Source organism: Haliotis rubra, unplaced genomic scaffold (assembly GCF_003918875.1).
Source record: "Haliotis rubra isolate DU_JTF1 unplaced genomic scaffold, ASM391887v1 Scf5, whole genome shotgun sequence".
Classification (NCBI taxonomy): Eukaryota; Metazoa; Mollusca; class Gastropoda; order Lepetellida; family Haliotidae; genus Haliotis; species Haliotis rubra.
The window spans coordinates 1,194,135-1,213,123 of NW_025767190.1; the positions used below are offsets into that span (position 1 = coordinate 1,194,135).

An 18,989-nucleotide genomic window follows, 5' to 3' on the forward strand; every position below is an offset into this window, starting at 1 on the left:
GCAACGCGGAACGGGGCACTGTATTCAGCGGCGTCCGGCCGTACGTACGTCCCGATTCTTGTTAACACGATATCTGATGAACTGTTGTACCCAATGTCTTCAAATTTAATGACATCCTACATTGGGGGATTACGCAGACACCAGTTTATTTTGGTGACCATGACCTTATTTTCAAGGTCACCACGACACTTTGACCACTTTTCAAACTCTTCTTAGCGTGATATCTCATGCACTGTTGTACCCAGTGTCTTCAAATTTGGTGACAGCCTACATTGGGGGATTACACAGACACCAGTTTATTTTGGTGACCATGACCTTATTTTTAATGTCACCACGACACTTTGACCACTTTTCAAACTCTTCTTAGCGTGATATCTCATGACTGTTGTACCCAGTGTCTTCAAATTTGGTGACAGCCTACATTGGGGGATTACACAGACACCAGTTTATTTTGGTGACCTTGACCTTATCTTCAAGGTCACCACGACACTTTGAACACTTTTCAAACTCTTCTTAACAGTCATCATGGACTGTTGTACCCAATGTCTTCAAATTTGTTGACAGCATACATTGGGGGATTATGCAGACACCAGTTGATTTTGGGTGACCTTGACCTTATCTTCAAGGCCACCACAATACTTTGACCTCTTTTTCAAGACGATATCTCATAAAACATTGCACCCAATGTTTTCAAGTATGTTGACAGCCTACATCGGGTGATTATGCAGACACCAGTCATTTCAGGCATCTTGTATGTGACCCCAAAATAAAAAGTAGTAAATATAGATATTCCATTCTTTAGCAGCAATATTATAATATTATCATATCAGTGGCAAACACTTGTTTCTATTTGGGTAAATGTTTCCATCAGCCATAACAATAACCCATCCTATAGCCAGAGAGTCTGTGCTCTAGTTTTTACAGTTAAAACTCCATAGACAAAAAGGTTTTGGAAGTCAGTTTCTTTATAGCTGAACTTGTTCTGCTTGTTTTGTCCGCAGACAATCAACACTGTGTCGGAAGTGATCCGAGGAAACCCTGCCAACCAGGAATACTTTGCCTCAGTTCTTGCTCCTTCGAACCCACCCAGGTAGGCCTCTGCATAGATCTGGTTCATGTATATCACCTGCTACTCCTATCTCCATATTAGGGATGGAAAGACACCTCAGAGTATTTTTAGGTGGTAAAATGGCTGCAGACCATGGGTTGAGTTTTATTCTGTCCCATCCGCAGCTGAACTGGTTGTTCTTTTTCAGAAGAAGTCCTCCTTGGGGTACATATAAGCATTAAAATGACCTTTTTGAAACCTACGACAGTTGTAACTATATTAGAATAAAAATATTTACAAAACAAAACACATAAAACACCCTACAAGGGCCCCTCTGGGCCCCCTACAGCCAAGAGCAGGTAACTCTAGCTGTCTACCTCGCATCTCACTTTTCATGCCGTCGTTCTACTAGAAGGATGTGCGTGGTTCATTTTGGGAAGTTCTACACTTCGCTACATACCTTTACATACCTGTATATCACCTGCTACATCTATTTCAATATTAGGGATGGAAAGATACCTCAGAGTAGATTTAGGTGGTACAAAGGCTGCAGACCATGGGTTGTTTAATTCTGTCCCATCCACAGCTGAACTGGTTGATGTTAATGTGTTGTCATACAGACATTGATAGGTATTTGATGTCATCTTTAACTGGCATACAACTGTTTTAGGATCTTACACCAAAGGGGGATACGTTGAGACAAAAGCTTTAAGCCAGTGCAAGCTCGATTACCCACAGCATCATAAATCACAACATTAAACCCTAATTTGTTCATGGCCTTCCTAGTAGTTAAGGCATTTGCTCGTCACGTCAAAGACCCAAGTTCGATTCCCCATCTTGGTACAATGTGTGAAGCCCGTTTCTTGTCACCCCCAGCATGCTATTGCTGGAATATTGATACTCACTCATTTGCTTCACTCATTGTTTGCAGACCTGCCATTGTTGTGTTGCTGATGTCAATGGTGAACGAGAAGCAGCCATTCCTGTTGAGATGTGCAGTGTTGTACTGCTTCCAGTCCTTCCTGTACAAGAACGAGGTGGGGCAGTCCCAGATTGTACAGACTCTGTTGCCCACCACGGCAGACGGTGAGAGACTATCACACTTACATATGTCCTTAGTGCTGTGTACAGGATTATACTGGGTGCATGCCGTCATTCAGACTAATATCATATAAACCTCACTTTTTAAAAGATGAAATCAGTACAAGGAGTCATCAATTACATGTATCACAATGAATCATTTCACAGTGTATGTACTGTTAGGACACATGACTGGAAGACACTATTTTGGCCTGTTGTACACATATTGGGATTCTGAGTAGGTAAATATACTTGTCATCAAGGCATCAATATGGTTCAGTTATTCAGGACTGTGTGATTGTGTCTGTCTTATCCATGGCATGGTTCGTTGCTTCTAGCATCATTATGGTTTGTTTGGTACATGCTCAGCTGTTTACAGGCCAGTATGTTATATGTTGAATAATGCTCTGCAGTTTTGAACATAAAACAAACCGTTTGGGACAGTACTGTCCAGGCTTGTGATGTTTGAGTGTTATGTTTGTGTTGTAGTGAACACCATCACTGCTGGTCAGTTACTGTGTGGAGGTCTGTTCAGTGGTGACTCGCTGTCCAACTGGTTCGCCGCCACGGCCATGTTACATGCCATCCTAGAGAACCCCACCCAGAAGGAGCAGCTGCTCCGTGTCCAGCTGGCCACCAGTCTCGGCAACCCACCAGTCTCACTGCTACAACAGTGCTGTAACATGCTCTCACAGGTGGGATCAGGATCCATTGCTACTCAAAACATCTCTCAAGGAATACTCTCAAGGAATCCGACCCTTTCAGTTTACAACATTGCATGAATATGGGATGGGTTATCAAATGCCATGACGGCTTCACTGTAGTAATTAAAGAACTGGGTGTTTCTTAACATCTTTTGAGTGGTATTCAGTATGAAAATTTCTCTGTGAAATTATTTCATGGAACGTATGGGATTGTGCTATATATGTGTAACGTATAATGTCTTGCAAACTGTAAGAAGGTTTATGAGAACCGTGTATTGCTACGGAATTTGTTTTGTTTGTTTTCCCAGGGTGGAAAGGTGCAGACACGGATCGGGCTTCTCATGCTGATGTGTGGCTGGATGTCTAACTGCACCATCTCAGTCTCCCACTTCCTGTCCAACTCTGCCAATGTGCCTTATGTATCCTTCAGCCATATACACCACGACACATGGTGATAACACCCGCCAAATACACCACCACACATTATAACACCTGCCACATACACCACCACACATGGTGATAACACCTGCCATATACACCACCACACATGGTGGTAACACCTGCCATATACACCACCACACATGGTGATAACACCTGCCATATACACCACCACACATGGTGGTAACACCTGTCGTATACACCACCACACATGGTGATAACACCTGTCATATACACCACCACACATGATAACACCTGCCACATACACCACCACACATGGTGATAACACCTGTCATATACACCACCACACATGGTGATAACACCTGTCATATACACCACCACACATGATAACACCTGCCACATACACCACCACACATGGTGATAACACCTGTCGTATACACCACCACACATAGTGATAACACCTGTCATATACACCACCACACATGATAACACCTGCCACATACACCACCACACATGGTGATAACACCTGCCATATACACCACCACACATGGTGGTAACACCTGCCATATTCACCACCACACATGATGAGAACACCTGCCATATACACCACCACACATGGTGGTAACACCTGTCGTATACACCTACACACATGGTGATAACACCTGTCATATACACCACCACACATAACACCTGTCATATACACCACCACACATGGTGATAACACTGCCATAATAACCATGACACGTGGTAACACCTGCCATATACACCACCACACACGGTGATAACACCTGCCATATACACCACCACACATGGTGATAACACCTGCCATATACACCACCACACATGGTGGTAACACCTGCCATATACACCACCACACATGGTGGTGAGACCTATCATTATGTACCGGTAATTGAGCACTGAAATCTTGTACATATGTACACATATGTGATGCACCATATACATGCCACCAAAAGTGAACGCATTTTCTCTAAAAGCTTTCAGACAAAACAAATGTCATCAAGAGCAATATTAAGATGTAGTAATTACACATCTTCATGTGGGACATCATGCAGTAAAGCTACCCCTTAATTTGTGACTATATTTCTTTTGTTCATCATCCCTGTTCCCGTATGTCTGTGTGACGTGTCCTTAACCCTATCAGCTGATATCCCAGGTGTCCGGCTCTGATGGGGACGAGCTAGAGACATTGGTCCAGGGGTTGTGTGCCATACTTCTCGGCATTTGTATACTCTTCAATGATGACCAAACAGATTCTTTCACCAAGTGAGTTGGGTTAATTTGTGGTAAATGTGGTTTGTAGTTCTGGGGGGCGCATATATTGGTCTTTAGTGAAATGGGTTTCCAGATTACAATAAGTTCCCAACAATCGTAGCTGATCTCCACATGGGGATTGTTGGTTACAATAGGTCCCCACAAGCTAAGCTGACCACGCTGATCAGTGGCCTGGTTGAGTGTGGTCCACATATCCTGATGGTGAGGAGCAGTACTCATTCCAATGATCTCTGGATTGTTTTGTCTCAACTGACAAACTGTTGTGAATATAGCTGAGGCACTTGTTAAACATTTGTTACGAGTGTGTTTTTTGTAATTTGTAATAACATTGGTTAGGTGATAGTTATTATGAGTCACAATGTTTTAAGTTTTGAGTGTGGGTTGTGGGTCCCATTTCGCGTCATATATGTTCAGTGGCAATAGTATTTTAGCGGCACGTCTTTTGGGATAGTGCTCCAGAGTTACCTCCCTTGACAGGTTCTATATGTGTTGACTTCGTCATGTCGTGGAGTTTTCCACAGATTTCATGAAAGTTCTGAGAGAATAATGATACAGCCATGGTTTGCTCAAAAGTTCTAGAATCTGTGTCAGTATATATAAAGGCTGGTTGTTGTGTTGGCACACACAGACTGACACACAGAATTACACGGGACTTTTCATGTCACTGGAGTTGCCTACCATCGTTATTTGCCTTCGTCAACATGGTCTGACCCTGACACTTCGTGTCTGACTGCTCTCATTTGTAAACAATCTTCATATAGAATATCTTATCTCACTGTAATTACCAAGGCTCGTGGTGAGTTGATATTTTATATTTGTGACTCAAAACTTTAGATTTGTGACTCAATTGCATTGTACTAAAAATCTGTGTTGTGATTCATTGTATCTTGCTCATTGTTTGTTCAATATAATTTTTAAACTTATCCTAACTCACGACTTGCACCTCTCTCTTGCTTCGACTTTTAGTGGAACGACTGTAAACTTTTTTACATAGGCCTCCTTGTCCATTCGCCCGTGCACTCCATGCTGCTCTCCTTAATTAGCTTCCTAGTTCCTAAGAAAGCTTGCAGCATGCTCCACTAATTGCCCACGTGACTACCTTGAATGATTATTCTCCTTCTTGTCGCACTACTGTGTGGACGTGCTTTATATTAGGGACATTATTTCACCCTAACATCATGGGGAAAACAGATAATCACTCAAGGAAAAGGAAAGTTTGTGCTCAATGCAAGATGAATTATTCGTCCCTCGACCCTCACTTGTCTTGCAGTGACTGTATTGGACAATGTAACTGGAACAAACGATGTGGCAAATGTAATTCACTAAAAGATGTGGATTTTAAGGCCTACCTTCGTGTTTGCTCCCGGAGAATCGCTGATAGAGACAGGAAATCAACAGAATCTGATCCCACTCCCGCCAAGCATATCAAGTTACAGCGACAGAAAATCGTACTTTCATGCAAGAGAGCGACGTCTGTGGTTCAAGAGGATTTTATGGACGCTTCATCAGATTCCTACCTATCTGAGGACCTTCGGCACCTATTACGTATGCATCAATCACCTCCTTCCATAGCGTCAGATCACTCGCGGGTGGTTGTGATCAATAATTCATCGTTACCTGTCGCATCTACACTACCAGGAGACCTTAGATCGACATTATCATCATCCAGATCATCGGTACATATCCCCTCGACTGTCTCAGTTTGTTTGGAGCCTGGCCAACCACGTTCAACCAGTCAACTGCCCCCCCACAGTTCCTTGATCCGGACAGAGCTGGCTACAACAGTGTCGCCGGGGGCCTTTCATCATGAATCAACACTTCGGGTTTCGTCACCTAATCGCTGATCCAGATCACCACATCATTCTAGATCACCACAACAATCTAGATCACCTTCACGATCCAGATCACCATCACAAACCCGATCTAGATCACAGTCAAAATCCAGAGCACAACTACGATCCACATCACCTGATCAATCCAGATCACCAAATTGGTCCAGATCACAACGAATCAGATCACCGGACCGATCCAGATAACAACATCGAAGTAGATCATCGGACCAATCTAGGTCACCTAACCGATCCAGATCACAACATCGAAGTAGATCGCCAGACCGATCCAGATCACCGAACCGATCCAGATTGCAAATGCAAACCAGATCACCTGTTCGATCCAGATCACCATATAGATCCAGATCACGATCACTGTTTCCAGTTAGTGCATCGAATCGATCCAGATCACTTTACAAATCCAGATCACCAACCTGCTGCTTCACGGCTATCAGCTACCCGTTATTGGCAGTCCACCTCCGACGTCGCATCCGGCTCATCGCTCACACCCTGTGGACCAGCTTCAGTCTCTGCAATCCACAATAGGTACACTATTAGACAAACTCGCAATAGAGCTCCTAGGTCCATCGCCCGTCACTCCATGATTCTACTCCCCATCTTCTTGGTTCCAAAGAAACATTCCAACAAACTCCGGCTCATCTTCAATATAAAGTTGTTCAATGCGCGATTCCTGCTTCCACCGCCTCACTTCAGGATGGTGTCGATCAACCTTTTACACACCATCCTGAAGAAGGGAGACGACCTCATCAGCCTAGATCTTCAGGATGCTTATCGTCACGTTCCGATACATCCAGAACACTGGAAGTACCTTCGCTTCGTGTTCAACGGGAATCAATACCAATGGAAAGTCCTACCATTTGGAATTTCCACAGCCCCGTGGCTTTTTACCAGAATTACCAAGCCCATAACGAGCTTCCTCCACTTTCAAGGGATCACCTTCGAAAGCTACATAGACGGTTGCATCCAGGCTCAACAGGACCCAATCGTATTGCTTCGCCAGCTTTAGTTCACCACCATGCTGCTCAGACAGTTAGGGTGGCTGTTGAACATCGCGAAATCAGAACTAATACCGACTCAGACACTCCAATTCATCGGAGCACTGTTCGACACTCATCAGGGGATGATGTTCGTCCCTCATGACAGGTGGATAAAGATTCAGTGATGCATTCCTCCAGCTCAGTCTCAGGTGAGAACCTTACGACAGTGGCAGGAGCTACGGGGCCTTCTGACGTCAGCTCAAGCCTTAACTTACAGAAGCCAGCTCCAACTTCGGCCGATACAGTGATTTCTACGCCCGTACCTTCAGGCCAACAACCCCAAGGAACTAATTTGCCTTGCAGAACTACTTCGTCCAGTCCTTCAATGGTGGTTCGACGAACGGAATGTTTGCGCCCGAGTCTCTATGATGCCCTTTGCACCGACTCATCACCTATTCGTCGATGCATCCTTCATGGGTTGGGGAGCTCACTTCCTCGACCACCAAGTGGCCGGGCTGTGGTCATCCGACAAACGGGTACTTCATATAAACGAGCTAGAATTCAAGGCTTCAACCAGTCTGTTGATCCAATCAGACAATTCGACAGTGGTTTGGCATATAAATCATCTAGGCTCGACATGCTCGGCGAATCTGCTACAATGGGCGATCAGGTTCTTCCATCTCATCAACTCACTCAACATCGTAGCCAGACACATTCCCGGGGTAAAAATGTGATCGCCGATGCCATGTCCAGATCCAACCGACCGTCCCCGAGAGAGTGGAAGTTACTCCCCCTCCAGCTCTGCTGCCAAAAGTTATACAGAAACTATTGGCCACCAGCAACATACTACTGCTTTTGGTCGCACACTTCTGGCCAGCGAGAGATGGTTCGTCAACCTAAGAAGCCTGGCAGAGCCTTCCCAACCGGGACGACCTACTTCTTCACCCTCACTTGGAACTGCGCCACGGGTCACCTCAGACCCTCAATCTACAAGTTTGGCGCATCTTCAGAGGTCTCTCATAGCTAAGGGCTACTCCCACCGAGAAGGGCACAGCTATCACTTCAGCGCATCGTACTTTGACCCGTTCCTTGTATGACAACAAGTGGAAGAAGTTTGAAGACTATTGCAAGGTTAGGGGAATTGCATCTCCCACTTCCACCTCTGCTCAGGTCAAGATTTCCACTGTTCCCGAGTTGCAGAGTCTACTGGGATCTGACCATCATCCTTTGTCATATGATTTCTACAGATTATGAACCTTTGGAAGACAAGGACTTCGAACAAGTGACATTCAAGACATTCTTCCTGGTAGCTTTGGCTACCGTTGCTCGTATATCTAAACTGCATGCGCTTGATGTCAATCGGGTGCTGTTCGAGCAGAAGAAGCATGGCAAGGCTTTCCGGGGTCTCCGCTGGGACTTCATTGCGAAAAACCAACTGCCAGGGCAACCGGACCGGATGTTTATCATTCCCCTGTTGTCCACCATTCTTGGGCCTGATGATAATGAAGATTTGACACTCTGCCCTGTTATGGCTCTACATGTTACCTTGCTGCCTCCAAGGATTGTCGACGGCTACGAAAGTGCCTCTTCATACCCTTGTCGACCACTTCAAGAACTGAGGTTTCCCGGACCACATTGGCCTTCTGGATGCGTGCCACGATCCTGCGAGCCTACACCTTTGCAGGGTTGCCTCCTCCAGCCGCTTCCAATCCTCATGTGACTCGTGCACTAGCCTCGATGATGGCCCTCCATCGCAACTGCTCCTTGACCGCTATCATGGAAGGTTGCTTCTTGCGTTCTGATACAGTCTTCTCTTCACATTACCTGCGAGACCTGTCTGTCACGGATGTCCAGGGACTACACCAGTTCGGACCTCTTGTATTGGCTCAGCAGCTTACATTGGCCCAACAACGCAGATGAGGGACGATTCTGCATTCGCGCTACTGCTTCCTTGTATATACTGAATAAAAGTTGAACTGGATCTCAACCTTTTGTTCTCATTATATGGGTTGTTTAAGAACTACTTCACTTGGCCTCCATACCAAGGCATCAGAATACGGCCAACTATCGTGGCCCCAGGACCTGAGGCACAATCAGTATGACGTTGCAGAGGTGTTCAACATTCACGCTTACTGACCTCTACTCCACGGAGCAATTACGTCAATGAAGTGTGACACTCCCGAATTCCAATGGATTTTGTTGCGTTCTGCCTCCAAAGTTGCCGGGCACATCCTTTGACTAAGCTTAGGCAAAGGAGTGAGGGTCAATTTGATGCTGCCCAGAACTGAACGTTAAACCTTGGAGATGACGAGTTGTGTTTCTCTTTCACCTGCCTCGGTCGGTGTCTGGGGGGCCTTCTTGAAGCAGGGGCTGGCCCGATTCTAGTCGCAAGACTATAATTACGGGGGTACCTTGTAAATCGTGGCGAGGCGATGCCTACTTGCCGAGTTGCGTCCCTTGTCTTGTACAAGGTCGCTGCCGAACACCACATCGCTCGGGAGCACCCATCTCCCTGGGAGACGTTGTGCTTAGTAAGCCAAGGGGTTCCGGAGAACCCACTACAAGCATAGGAGTTGCGTGCATGCGTAACAGGCCTCCCTTGTACATCGCTATCTACGGTTGTCATCAGTCCATACAGCCCCAAGACCAGCTGTTTGCACTGTCCAGACAGAAGGGTAATCTGCGGCCCGCCGTCCAACCGTGGGATAAGTGCAAGTCGTGAGATAGGATAATTTTAAACATTTGGAAATTTTAATATAAATTGTATATTTATATACTTATCCTATGTCACGCAAAGATGCCCGCCCGGCCTCCCCACTACTCAGATTACAATGTTGGCTCCAAGATGAAAATGATCATTCAAGGTAGTCACGTGGGCAATTAGTGGAGCATGCTGCAAGCTTTCTTAGGAACTAGGAAGCTAATTAAGGAGAGCAGCATGGAGTGCACGGGCGAATGGACAAGGAGGCCTATTGACAAAAGTTTACAGTCGTTCCACTAAAAGTCGAAGCAAGAGAGAGAGGTGCAAGTCGTGAGATAGGATAAGTATATAAATTACAATTTATATTAAAATTTCCAATTACTGAATATTTTAGACTTGTCTGTGTTATATTTTGCTGGTTCGAAGGGGATTCTTGAACCTATTGTCATGGCAATATATTAACCGTAACACATTGAGTGAACTGTGTTTCATGTAATGCCTTGGTTATCATAGTTACTAACAATTACCATAGTTCTATACCCAAAACATTAATCTTTGGCTCTTCCTACGTTAGTAACTCTGTGTTTTCCAGATCCTCACTTCGTCAGATTATTGAAAAAAGAATTGGACTGGAGGCCTTCACAGATCGACTCTCCCAGGTGTTGAAACACGAAAGTTATACAAGGGCTGCCAAGAGGCCCCACCTTAACCACAAGCAGCCCAATGAAGTTCTGTTTGATTATGAATTCACAAGGTTGTTCAAGTACTTAGAAAGTAAGTTTATATGATATTGACCATTATGTGGGTCATTATGCTGCGAGCTGGTGAGATGCAATATGTTCGTGAAGCTCCAGTTCGTGGTGAAGATCCAGACTATCCTCACTTTTCTTACACATGAATGGTGGATTCTGATTGACTGAGACCCAGTCTGTCATTTTCAGTGGAACTTGTTGTTTTTTACATCCATTTGAATTGCTGAACTGTTGACATTTATTTTTACATGTAAACTCTCTTGGATCAGTATCCGTAGCAACCTGTCACCATACCATTGAAGTCGGTGGACTGGGCTTCGCTCCTAATTCTATTTTTAGTACATTGTTATAATAGAAATGTTTTGAAGCATGTTAGGCTGAGATTAACTTCACCAACCAAACTTCACCAGTAGAATTTCACTAGACTTCAGCTTTTGTTTTGGCTGAAGTAGAAGACTGCCCTGTGCAAATTCCCTGTGTGAATGATGTTAATGTATCCTGTTACAGATGAAGTTTTACGAAATTTATCGGACGACAACAGCACACCGGAGGGGACAAAGAAGGCAGCTAGTATACACGAACATGAGAAGATCGTGGACCAGTACAAGGGGCTCATCACTGAACAGGTGTGTGAAGATGCTGTATATGTACCAGTTACTGTATCATCATGTCCATGTGCTGTTTAGCGTTTGTATGATACTCTCATGGTGTGTGAAGATGCTGTATATGTACCAGTTACTGTATCAGCATGTCCATGTGCTGTGTAACGTTTGTATGATACTCTCATGGTGTGTGTGGGAGGGTTGTTAAATGATTGTACTTGACATAGAAGTAATTACATGTTGATCGTACCTGCATGTACTGTCTACAGCATTAGGCAGTGAGATTATTTATCAAGAGTTGTTAATTCTAAACATTGGGGGCAGTGATGTAGTGATGTAGCTATAGCGTTTGCTTGTCACACTGTAGACCTGTGTGTGATTTGTTCAATGTGTGAAACCCATTTCTGGTGTCCCCCACCGTGATATTGCTGGACTATAGCGTAAGATACAGGAAAATATGTATGTATCAAGGGACAAGGTGTGTGTCTGGTGCAGGCAGCGTATTACATCTTCTGACTCCTTTGGTTTCAGGATCAGCATCTACAGCAGGTTCGACAAGAACTAGAAGAGGTTCAGGCCAGTTATACTTTAGCAAATAGTGAATTGACCGAGCTCCGAGAGCAAGTTCAGCAGTTGAAAGACCAGAACGCTCTCTACAAAGCCCAGAAAGGTGAGCAGTTCCTTCATCCACAATTCTGTAAGGACTCTGGGCCAAATTGTGTCGCAAAATCCCGCAGTTGTTTCCCTGCTTTAGACCAACTTGCATCCACAGAAGTTAATGCTTTCTCCCTGAGGGGATTCTGGGACAAACTGGTTTCCATTCCTTGCCCTTCCCTGTTTGAGAATTCCAGAGAAAATTGTGACCCTAGAATTCCTGCCCCTTGGGTCCCAAGCATGTATTACACATTTACTACTGAGGATCAAGTGGTGTAGCATGCCAACCCACCTCCACAATTCTTTGCTGGGGCTAATTGTCACAAGTTTGCTTGGCCAGGGCTAAATTATGTACAGGCTGCCCCTGATAAAGATGGAATAGTGTTGACTGTGTCATACAACGTCACTCATAAGCTTCCATGAACCTAGGTCAATGTCCTCGATACCACTGTTTTGGATGAGTTACCTTCATCCTAACAGATTTGTCACCAGTCAGGTGTATATTTTCACAGATCTTTCCAGTGAAGGTTCTGTCTCAGTTACAACTAGAGAACTTTAGCGTTATGTCATCTGGACATGCTAACGTATTGTCATGAACAAGTGATTGTCTTGTGTTTGCATGCTGTGACTGTTCTGATTGGCTGCAGGTTCCAAGGATCCCCAGGTGGATGGCAAGAAGGATGAGGAAATTGCAGGGCTTCAGAAGAATGTCTCTGAATTGAAGGAATCTTTACAACAGAGAGATGCCCAGATTGATAGACTGGTAAGACATCTGCGATATTAAACGCTATTGATAATGAAGCCTATCAGTAAGAGTATGTTTTCAGTATTGTGACATATCCATGTTGAAGTGAACTCGGCACTATTAACTGACATTAGTCACCAAAACTCCACATTGATTATTTAGACTACGTAAAAGTACCATGTATGTGAGGTTTCCTATCAAAAGTTAGTTGCAAGTATTGACTACTTTTCTCAGAAAAATGACCTGACAGTGGCCCGAGGCACGAGTCATTGAGCAGAGTGGAGAAGAGGATAAAGAAAATAACCCTAACGAAGCAGCTGTGCTACAAGCCACACTTAACAGACTGAACATCGACCATGAGGAAGTGAAACGCACAGTAGCAGACCGAGACAAAGAACTTTCAACACTTAAATCCCAATTAGAAGCAGCCAATAAAGAAGTAGAAGAATTAGTAAGTGCTTGTGCTGTAACTGGTAGCATTCACTGAACAATACTTTCTTAGAAAAACTTTACACTCTATACAGAGTGTTAATTTTGTAATTCTATTTCAACATTTTAAACTAATTTTTTAACTGATTATTTAAGTTTTCAGGGTGAATGTGCCTATTGTAAAGTATGAATCATATGTTTTCCTTACAGAAACAACAAGTTACAGAAGTATCAAACACACCCTCAGGGGGAGACAACTCAGAGATGCAATCCAAAATAGATTCTCTTGTAGACGAAAATAAAAAGTTACAAGAAAGAGTGAAAAAATCAAATGAAGAAAGTTTAAACAACATAGAAAAAGGCAGAGTAAGTATTGAATTGATTATACTGCAGTCCATCATGGTGTAACTGTAATAGTACCTGTGTACTTGCACGGGAAGATTTTTTTAGCTCATTAGTGATGAGGATAATGTTCAAGTAGAGGTAACTAACATATATTCTTTGTAGAAGGTGTGACATCAATGTTGAAGGGGAGGTAACTGATATTTGTTCCTTGTCAAGCTGTGGCAACAGCATTCAAGGGGAGGTAACTGACCAACAGTAGTGAGGGGAGATAACCAATATCGATTCCATGTCAAGGTGTGACAGCAGTAATTAAGGGAGGTACCTGATATTGCTTTTGAAGAAGAGTGTGACAACGGTATTTACAGGAAAATAAATGATATCTATTCCATGTCAGGTGCTGGAAGAAGAGAAGGAGAAGTACCAGATTGACAAGGCGGAGATGCAGGAAGAGCTGGACACCATCAAGAAGGAGCAGGAGGACCTCCTTGTGCTGCTAGCTGACAACGATACTCAGATAGCTACCTACAAGACCAAGCTGAAGGAACTTGGGCATCCCGTAAGTCTTCCATCATTGTATGTAATATCATAGCTACCTACAAGGCCAAGCTGAAGGAACTTGGGCATCCCGTAAGTCTTCCATCATTGTATGTAATATCATAGCTACCTACAAGGCCAAGCTGAAGGAACTTGGGCATCCCGTAAGTCTTCCATCATTGTATGTAATATCATAGCTACCTACAAGGCCAAGCTGAAGGAACTTGGGCATCCCGTAAGTCTTCCATCATTGTATGTAATATCATAGCTACCTACAAGGCCAAGCTGAAGGAACTTGGGCATCCCGTAAGTCTTCCATCATTGTATGTAATATCATAGCTACCTACAAGGCCAAGCTGAAGGAACTTGGGCATCCCGTAAGTCTTCCATCATTGTATGTAATATCATAGCTACCTACAAGGCCAAGCTGAAGGAACTTGGGCATCCCGTAAGTCTTCCATCATTGTATGTAATATCATAGCTACCTACAAGGCCAAGCTGAAGGAACTTGGGCATCCCGTAAGTCTTCCATCATTGTATGTAATATCATAGCTACCTACAAGGCCAAGCTGAAGGAACTTGGGCATCCCCGTAAGTCTTCCATCATTGTATGTAATATCATAGCTACCTACAAGGCCAAGCTGAAGGAACTTGGGCATCCCGTAAGTCTTCCATCATTGTATGTAATATCATAGCTACCTACAAGGCCAAGCTGAAGGAACTTGGGCATCCCGTAAGTCTTCCATCATTGTATGTAATATCATAGCTACCTACAAGGCCAAGCTGAAGGAACTTGGGCATCCCGTAAGTCTTCCATCATTGTATGTAATATCATAGCTACCTACAAGGCCAAGCTGAAGGAACTTGGGCATCCCGTAAGTCTTCCATCATTGTATGTAATATCATAGCTACCTACAAGGCCAAGCTGAAGGAACTTGGGCATCCCGTGGAAGTCTTCCATCATTGTATGTAATATCATAGCTACCTACAAGGCCAAGCTGAAGGAACTTGGGCATCCGTAAGTCTTCCATAGTCTACCTCCAATCATCCCGTAAGTCTTCCATCATTGTATGTAATATCATAGCAACTACAAGGCCAAGCTGAAGGAACTTGGGCATCCCGTAAGTCTTCCATCATTGTATGTAATATCATAGCTACCTACAAGGCCAAGCTGAAGGAACTTGGGCATCCCGTAAGTCTTCCATCATTGTATGTAATATCATAGCTACCTACAAGGCCAAGCTGAAGGAACTTGGACATCCCGTAAGTCTTCCATCATTGTATGTAATATCATAGCTACCTACAAGGCCAAGCTGAAGGAACTTGGGCATCCCGTAAGTCTTCCATCATTGTATGTAATATCATAGCTACCTACAAGGCCAAGCTGAAGGAACTTGGGCATCCCGTAAGTCTTCCATCATTGTATGTAATATCATAGCTACTTAGCCTTGCATTCATGACCCCCCCAAATAAGGACCTTGGCAGATATTTTTGGCATGAGAACCGAAACTGCTGCTTCACTTTCAACCACTTGGTGTTCAGATTGCAACATGATAATAAGGCTAAAAGACCATTAACTCACTTCCTTGAAAACCTCAAATGCTGCTTGCAACCACTTGGTATTCAATTATTGTCAACATTCTGAATATGCCAAAAGGCAATGAAATCAAATCCATACCTACTGAATCAAGCTGAGATACTTTGTGTGTGTGATGGTTGTACAAATACATGTCGTATTCTGCTTTACACGCAGGGGTGATCACATGAGCATAAGGAATGCTCCTTTGTGGTTTGGATTCTTACCCTCTGAGCTGCTTGGTACCCTGATTAATTGTACAATGTGGGTACAATGTGTGAAGCCCATTTCTGGTGTGGCCCACCGTGATATTGCTGTAATATTGCTAAAAGCATCGTAAAGCAATACTCACTCACTCACCAAGTTTGTGTTGTATAGGTCGATGAAGATGAGGATGACGAGGACTTGGATGACCTTGCAGATGATGATGATTATGATGGAGGTGATGATTGACGGGCACAATCCTAGTGGCAGCATACAAGTGGTGCTACATGTGATTGGTTGCCTCAGAACATACAGAGAGATGTGCTGAATCCCCATTGAACAAGTGATGCGTTGACCTTACTAGTCATGGAATACATGACTGCAGGAAGTAGGAATCTTATTGGTCAGTCGCTGATATACTTGTTCAGATGACAACAACTTTGATAACTTCACTCGATTGGTTTGACATCATTACTGACTGGTTGACCCTTTCAAGTTATCTTTAAGCCTACAAATTGTTTGATTTGTTGAGCACCCAAGTTCACTGATTGGTTAATTATCAATATTATGTTATTCGCATTAGGATATAGTATAGCTTTATCTGATGTTCAGTTATAACATCACTAACAGTTGATTTAAAACGGTGATGATCCAAACTTTCAGAGGGATTCACATGTTTCCTGATAAATAGAAGGGGCATCAAATACTGGATGTGTAGTACTAATGTGATAGACAAAGTCCAAAATATAAGATTTCTTGAAGTTACTTTGGTCCAAAAGCTAGCAGACTAAGTGACATATTGTTTTGTGTCTTATTCCAAACATGGATCATGTGACCTGGCATTTATCTGGACCTGCTACAAAGCTGTAATTCGGCAACAAATGTTAGTTAAAAAGACTTAAAGTTCATGTTGCTATTTTTATATCTGATGACTTGATCATGTCGACTTGTGTTTTATTGATGTTAATACTACCAATTAAAAGGAAGAGGCTTTTAAGTTTAGTTTTACATTATTGAATGTAAAGGTTATATATAATGTTAAAAATCCTCTGAATTTTCTTGTTAAAGCTCTTAGTTTTGAATGCTATATATGTCCCTTATGGCATATTACCAGAACGATACACTTCACCATCCTTCATGGCAAAGACACCAACTGATGACAATGCATCGGACTGGATTTAGGTTTCTTGTTATAAATCTTGTTTCTTATTTCCTGTTAATGCTGTTTAGATATGAAGCACCTGTAGCTCAACAAGCATTGTTACTCTTTATCTTTAAGACTGTTCATGTATTCAGAATCATGATCCTAAATATTTGAATTAATTCTGTCCATGTATAGTTTCTATCTACAAAAATGTAACCTGAATTTATTTTTTTATGGGAAGTTCTGGAAGTCCAGGTGTATCAGGGAGTGTATGTTGTAGGGTGTACTGGTGTATGGTGTACTGGTGTATCAGGTTTTGTGCTTTGTATAATTGTATATACCTTTCCACCATTAGCAGTTGAAGCACATTGCCAAAAGGACAAATTATTTGTCATTTCTTTGCCAATATACTCAAGCTTTATGTATACTCTTGATGGAAGTTGAGGAACATCTGGTGTTTTTTCATGTCTATAGTTAATGTCATGGCCATGACATATTTATAGTCATATGAAAACATTGGGTGTTTTTTGTTACTTCTTTTGAGTGATGTATATCAGTAAGGTAAGATATACCTAGTTTCTCATTAAGTCATTTCTTTATTGATATACATGTAGTATGTTTTAATTTCTTAACAAATTTGATTGGAATTTAGGTTCTACCTGTATGCTCTGTATGATATTTGTAAATAGCTGATGTAATCACATAGTGATACTGTTATTTAATTTATATTATAAATGTGTTTGCTGCCATGTGTGACAGGATGATGATGATGATGATGATGTCACTGTAAGCAAGTATAGGCTACTTACTGCACATGGTCATCTGTTGTGTCCGAAATATTTATTCAAATATGAGATGTCAATCTTATCCCATTATGTTATGTACACAAATTCACTAACATACATGTGTATTAATTATACTACTCAATATTTGCTAAGGAATACACCCTTGTATAAAGACATGACTACATTGGTCCTTAGCAAATGTTGAGTAGGATAATATGCATTGCAGCTGATGCTGAAATCACAGACCAACATATTCTGTGACAAAGTTAGGTGTGTTACTATATGCACAATTATGAGCAAGTGTAGAGAATTACTATACTAGCTTTACATGTTAAGTACTCCTATTGTATTGCCCTACTTTTCTCTTACCAGGATTGATTTTCATTAAGCCCTTCTTCAGATGAGCTGTAATCTTAAATTATGTGGATAATTGAAACATTAACACTGGTGCTTAAACAGGAAGGGTAAACAGAGGACTTATTTTATGTTTTTCAGAAAACCAATTAACCAATTGTTGGTGCTCAAAGCTTTAAACATCTCAAATACAGCATCTTTTTATATTTGTATTTCTCCCCCATATTCCTCCTTGATAGAAAGACATACCCATGTAAAACATAAAGATGCATGCAGAGCTTAGCAAGATGCCTGCCTGGGATGGAAGTTAGCACTGTTCGAGGTATTAATTGGGTTAGTAGAAATTCAAACATATTGCTGTCAAATCACTGTTCGGCTAGTAGACTTTCCTTGTTTATGTCCTTCCCAATGGCTGCCATCTTACATGCTATGCAATACGTCATTAATCTCATGTTTATTCTCTTGCTTTGACCTATATTGGAGAATAATGTGTACATCAGTCAGAAACTATAACTATTGTTGTGAACTGTAAATCATTTCTCATATTTTCTGCAAATATATAGCTATTTCTTCATGGCCATAATGTCACCTAATCACCCTGCTGGTCGTCACCATGTAGCAGAGGACCCAGTTATTCTGTGTACAGTTGTGAGTGTATCTGTGTATGAGGAGTCTGTGTACATACAAGTCTTGAATGTGGAGGAGTCCGCCCGCTCGCTCGCACGCTCATCATGGGAATAAATGGCTGTTGAGAAGCGACACCTGTTTTGTTTTGTCTTTTCCATTTTAATTTTTTATATAAAAATTATTCAC

The 18,989-nt window shown here is 42.6% G+C and overlaps 1 protein-coding gene across 1 annotated transcript in view; it reads left to right on the top strand.

The window, feature by feature from the left end:
- Positions 1-18,935, top strand: part of LOC124291726 (general vesicular transport factor p115-like) — a 32,161-nt gene extending 13,226 nt beyond the window's left edge. Inside the window, 14 exon segments of the mRNA XM_046728796.1 lie at positions 1,002-1,090; positions 1,980-2,134; positions 2,618-2,823; positions 3,141-3,251; positions 4,394-4,515; positions 10,645-10,826; positions 11,312-11,430; positions 11,938-12,076; positions 12,708-12,823; positions 13,040-13,060; positions 13,062-13,256; positions 13,445-13,600; positions 13,974-14,135; positions 16,068-18,935. Coding sequence (XP_046584752.1) covers positions 1,002-1,090; positions 1,980-2,134; positions 2,618-2,823; positions 3,141-3,251; positions 4,394-4,515; positions 10,645-10,826; positions 11,312-11,430; positions 11,938-12,076; positions 12,708-12,823; positions 13,040-13,060; positions 13,062-13,256; positions 13,445-13,600; positions 13,974-14,135; positions 16,068-16,142 — 1,848 coding nt within the window. The 3' untranslated portion in view covers positions 16,143-18,935.
- The last annotated feature ends 54 nt before the right edge of the window (positions 18,936-18,989 follow it).